Below are 7,167 nucleotides of genomic sequence, written 5' to 3' on the forward strand. Positions count from 1 at the left end.
ATAATAATTATCTTTATTATACATAAATATTTTATGTCTTTAATTTATATATATTTCAAATTGCAGATTTATAGGTAAACCTGCTTTGTAGTGTGGGATAATAAAAATTATTGTGCAAACAGACTATGCAAAGTGATCTTAATACTAAGTCAGTGGAAAAAATATTTTGTGACTGACTTCAGCAATTTTTGTCAATACATTAAAAGCTCTTACTATATATAAATATGTAGGAAAAATGAAAAATTAGCAAAATCAGTATTTAGTACACTGCAATTTAAAATAAACTTTCAGTGTTTTATTTCTTTGTGAAAAAACTTTAGTTATGAATAAATATGCATTATTTATTCACATTTAACATATAATGGTCACTGAAAGTTGAACTGTGTTGTTGGTGTCCTGGAGTTATTTATTATACTGACTGAGTAACTGAAATTCATGTGTATTGGAATTGTGCAAAGAAAGGCAGGATTGCCTGTACTATCTTATTTACTTTCTGGGAATTTCATTTAGTAGGTAGTAGACTATAAACATTGTAATAAGTGAGAGGAAGGATATTATTTAATGCTTCTGTCTTTGGTTTTCATAGGAGGTTGGTATGCCAGCAGACTACGTAAACAAGCTTGCTAGAATGTTTCAGGACATAAAAGTATCTGAAGATTTGAATCAAGCTTTTAAGGAAATGCACAAAAATAATAAATTGGCTTTGCCAGGTATTATTTTATAATTTTGTATATGATACACACATATTTTTTAAACTTTTTTTTTACAAGCAATATCTTTGTTTTCCAGTAAGTTAAAAATAAACACTGGCAGTAATAGATACAAGGATATTGCAAAGATCACATTCCTTAGACATCCTGCAAAATAGAATCTATATTTGCTAATCCTTATTTTAGAAACAAGAGTACACTTTTTATTTAAAAAAATACGTTTTTATTGCTCTCAGAGTGGAAGGGAGAGGGAGGGAGAGATAGAAACATCAATGATGAGAGAGAATCATTGACTGGCTGCCTCCTGCACGCCCTCTACTGGGGATTAAGCCCACATCCCAAGCAGGTACCCTGACCAGGATACAAACTGTGACCTCCTGTTCATGGGTGAATGGTCAATTACTGAGCCACCCGGGCAGGTCAACACATATTCACTTTTAAAATCTTTAGTCCTGTTTATTTTCACCAAAATTTACCCTGTATGTAATGTACATGCTTATTTATTTTGAATTTTATCGATTGTCAAAATTTACTTTATATTTTTCTGATATTTTTGTCTATAGCTGATTCAGTAAATATAAAAATTTTGAATGCCGGTGCTTGGTCAAGAAGCTCTGAGAAAGTCTTTGTCTCACTTCCTACTGAACTGGAGGATTTGATACCTGAAGTAGAAGAATTCTATAAAAAAAATCATAGTGGTAGAAAATTACATTGGCATCATCTCATGTCAAATGGAATTGTAAGTAAATGTGTTAGTTAAGATATTGGTTTGACTGAAAGTGTCAGGACTCCAAATAAGAGTTGCTTAAACAAGATAGGTTTGCTTCTCACATATAAAAGTCTGAGCAGGAGTAGTAGATCTCTTCCATGAACTTGTTAGGGACATAGGCTTCTAATTATATCCCTTCCTTAAGATATTGCCTTTGTCCGCAGAATTCAATATGATCCTTACTATGTCTTTCAGCACAACAGAAAGATGAGGGTATATGTTCACTTAAGGGCAACTTCTAGAAGTTTCCCCATCATTTCCACTTGTATCTCATAGGCCAGAACTCAGTCATATAGCTACATTTTGTTCCAGGGGAAGTTGGGAGATAAGCCTTTATTCTGGGCAGTCATTGAGGACTGTTAAATATCTTAATGCCATGTAAGACAGTTAAGAATAGATATTGGAAGGCAGCTACCAGTGTTATCCATATGTAATCTCACGTAAGAGATACTATAGTAGATAGATGGTAATCATTATGAAAAGATTCTTAGTTTTAACTAATTGTATTATCTGTTATGTTATAGATAACATTTAAGAATGAAGTAGGTCAATATGATTTGGAGGTAACAACGTTTCAGCTGGCTGTGTTGTTTGCATGGAACCAAAGACCCAGAGAGAAAATCAGCTTTGAAAATCTAAAACTTGCAACTGAACTCCCTGATGCTGAGCTTAGAAGGACTTTATGGGTTTGTTTTTTATTTTTAAAATTTTATCCTGTCACATAGCAGAAAAATGTGTTGATTTGCTTATAATAAATTTATGAATTCATAACAATTTCAAATGAGTTTTAACCAAGAAAAATACATTTTAATGACGTATTTATGGAAAAAGGGAAATTGAAAACAAACAAGTAACTGAAATGGAGAAAGGCAGAAAAAGGAGAGAACGATTGCGTTGGTAGTTAAATAGTATCTGTGAGGAGTGTGACCAAAGATTTCTTTATGAGAATGTGTTCAAAGATCTATGACCAAAAATCTAAGCATTAGACAACTTTGGTTTTTTGTGGCCTTATAAAATGTACTCATTAGCCTCCTGCTCATAACTACATTTTATACCTACTCCATAGACATCTTAAAAGTTCCAAAATAAGTTACTACCCAGAGAGAAACAGCTGGTATATAACTGGCAAGTGGTATTTGCTGTGGATCATGTATGACCAGTCCCTCTAGTTTCTTGATGTATTGTAAAGGGAACATGCATTGCTTCCTCATAACCAACTCTTTTCTCCTCATTCTCTCTGTTCTCATTATGCATTTACATTATTATATTCACGGAGGTACCAAATAAAAGGTTGAATTATATAATCTTTTCTCACCTCTATTGGGCATGGTGGAGAATTGATCTTAGTGTTTAATACTGTTCATAGGTGCTAATTGTTTTCTCTTTATTTATAGTCTTTAGTAGCTTTCCCAAAGCTCAAACGGCAAGTTTTATTGTACGAACCTCAAGTCAACTCACCCAAAGACTTTACCGAAGGTACCCTCTTCTCAGTGAACCAGGAATTCAGTTTAATGTAAGGTTTATGTTGGTTGATCTAAAACAAAAATACCTTGTTTGAATTTTGGTATTTAAAACACACCCGTATACTCTTCATCATTCTAGAGCAGCGATTTTCAACCTTTTTCATCTCATGGCACACATGAACTACTAAAATTTTGCAGCATACCAAAAATATATTATTGCCAATCTGACAAAAAAAAAGTATAATTTTGATTTATTCACATCAGATAGCTATTGTTGTGTTGTAGTCATTTTTTATTTGACAGTCTAAGGCAGGGGTGGGCAAACTTTTTGACTCGAGGGCCACAATGGGTTCTTAAACTGGACCGGAGGGCCAGAACAAAAGCATGGATGGAGTGTTTGTGTGAACTAATATAAATTCAAAGTAAACATCATTACATAAAAGGGTACGGTCTTTTTCTTTTAGTTTTATTCATTTCAAACGGGCCGTACGTAGTTTGCCCATGGCTGGTCTAAAGGAAAAGAGGTCAGTGGCCCTGACTAAGTAGTCAGGTACAGTATTGTATGTTTTAAAAATTCTTTTGGCACACTAGTTGAAAAACCTGCTGCTCTAGAATATGCCAGTGAGCTGTTTATTAAACATTAATGAACTAGAGATGTTTATTTCTTTTTTTAATTTAAATTATTTATTGTTTAAAGTATTACGTATGCCTCCTTTTCCCCCACTGATCTCTCCCCGGCCGCTCCCACCCCCCAGCACATGTCCTCACCCCACTACTGTCTGTGTCCATGGAGATATTTATTTCTTTACATATTTTTCATGGATACATTTTTGTGTCTGACATTATACTGTATTGCTTTTCATCTTTAAAATAAATCATCTTTTTGCATTTTAAAGTAGCTTTATGCACACAAAGCATTTTTTTTTTTTGCTTAAGATTCAGTTAGGCTCTGGCTGGGTAATTCAGTTGGTTAGAGCATCGTCCCAATATGTCAACGTTGCAGGTTCCATCCCCGGTCAGGACACATACAAGAATCAGCCAATGAATGCATGCATAAATAAGTGGAACAACAAATACCTCTCTCTCTCTCTCTGTCTCCCCCTCTCCCTTCCACTCTCTCTAAAAATCAATGGAAAATATCCTCGGGTGAGGATTAGCAATACACACATCTTTCTCTCTCTCCTTTCCTCCTTCCCTACTTATCCCCTTCCCGCCTCTCTCCCTTCCTCTCTCTCTGAAGTCAGTCAATATATAAAAGTTTTTCAAAAGTTCCAGTTAGAAGATAATGCTGGCCCAGCCAGCATGGCTCAGTAGTTGAGCATATACCTATGAACCAGGAGGTCATGGTTTGATTCCTGGTCAGGACACGTGCCTGGATTGCAGGCTCAATCCCCAGTAGGGGGCATGCAGGAGGCAGCCCATCAATGATATATGTATATAAGATAATGCTGAATTACAACATATATATCTTTATCTAATCACATTCATGGCAATGTAAATTATATTCACTTTGTTATTACAAGGAGTGTAATCACCTATATTTTATTAATGGAGTCTTTATTGTGTTTGAGTGAAATCATAGAGTTTATTTTAGAAAAAGCTATGTATGTTGATTATTTGTTACTTATCCTTGAAATAATTCTGGATATTAATTTTTAAAATATATCTAACTCTTTTCTCTCAGACCTTGTTGTTATAATATGATGTTTACAAGGCCTCTCACTGTAAAATAATTTGATTCAATGTTTTTTTATAGAAAAAATGCAAAAGTACAGAAAAGGGGTAAAATCAACTTGATTGGACGCTTGCAGCTCACTACAGAAAGAATGAGAGAAGAAGAGAATGAAGGAATAGTTCAACTACGAATACTAAGAACCCAGGTTTGTAATATTAAGATAGAATGTCTAAATTTTTTTAAACTTTGGCATTTTGATGTTGTTTAATTCTTCAAACATTTTTTTTACATTTAAAAGCATGTAGGTATTCAACCTTTTTGTAAGGAAGACCTAATTTTTATTTTTTTCCTTTTTTGACCTAATTTTCATTTTACTGGAATTTAAAAATTGTACTAAGATGTTGTCTGTCTGCCCTGGCCAATGTTGCTTAGTAGTTAGAGCATTGGTTTAGGCACCAAAGGGTCTTGGGTTCGATTTAAGGGCATGTGCCTAGGTTGCAGGTTTAATCCCCAGTGTGTGCCTCGCTTTCTCTTTCTCTCTCTCTCTCTCTCTATTTCTTTTTTCCTCTTTCCTCTCTCCCCCTCTCTCCCTCCCCTCCACTCTGTCTAAAAGCAATGGGAAAATATCCTCAGGTAAGGATTAACAAAAAGAAAAGAAAGAAAAGAGATGTCTGTATGGTAGATTCTGTAGGTTGTGCCAACCCTTGGTTTTAGGTTCTGTCTTCATTTGACCACACCTGATTAAATGTATCTCAGCAAGAAATTACAATTCTGGGATTGATATATTTACATTTTTATTTGACTTCTAATTCCATTGAAATATGAAATTAGGGAACATTTTTAAAAACATTTTAAAGCTAGGGTTATGATACCTTCTGAACATAATAAAGAATACCTATAACAAGCTAATATACGACCATTATAACTTTAGAAATAGATCTATTAAAACCAACTATGCCACTTTTACAATTTTTACTTAGTATTATTTTAAACTACTGGCCAATGCATTGAGAAAAGGTTAAATTTTTTTTTTATTGATTAAGGTATTACATATGTGTCCTTATCCCACCCATTGCCCCCCCACCCCACCCCCACTCATGCCTTTACCCCCCTGGTGTCTGTGACCATGGGTTAGGCTTATATGCATGCATACAAGTCCTTTGGTTGATCTCTTCCCCTTACCCCCGCCCTCTCCTACCTTCCCTTTGAGGTTTGCGGAAGGTAAAATTTTTTGTTACTTAGAGATCATATAATATGATAAAGGAGTAAAGATGAATAAATAAAAATTGCATTTCTATTTATCAGTAAACAAATTTTAAAACAAGAGGTAAAGTAAAGAAGAAATCATAAAATTCATAAGTATTTCTTTAAAAAGTAGTGTTTAGGATCTTATATGAAGAGAATGGACCTTTACTGAGATTGAAAAGAAAATATGAATAAAGAGATCATGCTCTTTTTGTTACTAAAAGTTTTTAGTGGAGTGTAATTTACATATAACAGAATGTGCCTTCCAAAGTATAGTTTCCAGTGAGTTTTCATAAATGTGTATACCTGTATGACCATCATCTCAATTAAAATACAGAACATTTTTCCCAGCTGGTGTGGCTCAGTTGGATGAGCATCATTCCATAAACCAGGAGGTCTCATTTCAATTCCCAGTTGGGGCACAGGCCCAGGTTGCGGGCTCAATCCCAGTGAGGGACGTGTGGGAGGCAGCGGATCAATGTTTCTCACATATTGATGTTTCTATACCTTCTTCTTCCTTCCTCTCCCTTCCTCTCTCTGAAGTCAAAACATTTTTAAAAACAGCAACAAAAACCCCCAAGACATTTCTATCACTCCAGTAATTTCACCATATCGCCCAGCCAGCCGCTGTCCCCGCTTCCAACCCACTTGATTCCTATCACCATTGCTTAGTTTTGCCTGTTCTAGTTCTTCTTAAAAATTAAATCAGACAGTATATGTACTCTTTGTCTCTGGCTACCTTTGCTCAACATGAAATACCATATTCCTTAATGATAAGACTGAATAACTTAATGAGTCAGTTTTCCCATATTAGGATCAAGTTTACCAAATTTCATACAAAATTCAACCAAGAATATTTTTGGAATTTTATATATTGATTCTCAGTTTTATCAGAATAATATGCTTGAAAACTTAAAAAAATAATAGGGTGATGATGGTGAGCTTGCCTTGCCAAATATTAAAACTTATTAAAATATCTACAAAATGTCCTAGCCAGTTTGTTCAGTGGTTAGAGCATCAGCCCTTAGACTGATGGGTCCTAGGTTCGATTTTGGTCACGAGCATGCACCTCAGTTGCAGGCTTGATCCCTTGCCCCCATTGAGCCGCATGCAGGAAGCAATCAATCTCGATGTTTCTCTGTCTCTCCCTCTCCCTTCCACTCTCTAAAAATCAATGGAGCCTTAGCTGGTTTGGCTCAGTGGATAGAGCATCACCCTACAAACTGAAGGGTCCCGGGTTCGATTCTGGTCCAGGGCACATGCCCAGATTGCAGGGGGCATGCAGGAAGCAGCTGATCAATGATT

General features: G+C 35.2%; 1 protein-coding gene across 1 annotated transcript in view; it reads left to right on the forward strand.

Moving 5' to 3' along the window:
• The window catches only part of CUL5 (cullin 5), a gene marked incomplete at its 5' end in the record, with an annotated part of 70,647 nt that overhangs the window by 59,738 nt on the left and 3,742 nt on the right, over positions 1–7,167 (forward strand). The window contains 5 exons of the mRNA XM_006753145.1: positions 587–710; positions 1,274–1,449; positions 2,004–2,165; positions 2,874–2,992; positions 4,699–4,822. Of these exons, the coding sequence (XP_006753208.1) occupies positions 587–710; positions 1,274–1,449; positions 2,004–2,165; positions 2,874–2,992; positions 4,699–4,822 (705 nt within the window). The remainder of the gene's footprint in view (positions 1–586; positions 711–1,273; positions 1,450–2,003; positions 2,166–2,873; positions 2,993–4,698; positions 4,823–7,167) is intronic.

This window comes from Myotis davidii, unplaced genomic scaffold (genome assembly GCF_000327345.1).
Source record: "Myotis davidii unplaced genomic scaffold, ASM32734v1 scaffold1491, whole genome shotgun sequence".
Taxonomy (NCBI): domain Eukaryota; kingdom Metazoa; phylum Chordata; class Mammalia; order Chiroptera; family Vespertilionidae; genus Myotis; species Myotis davidii.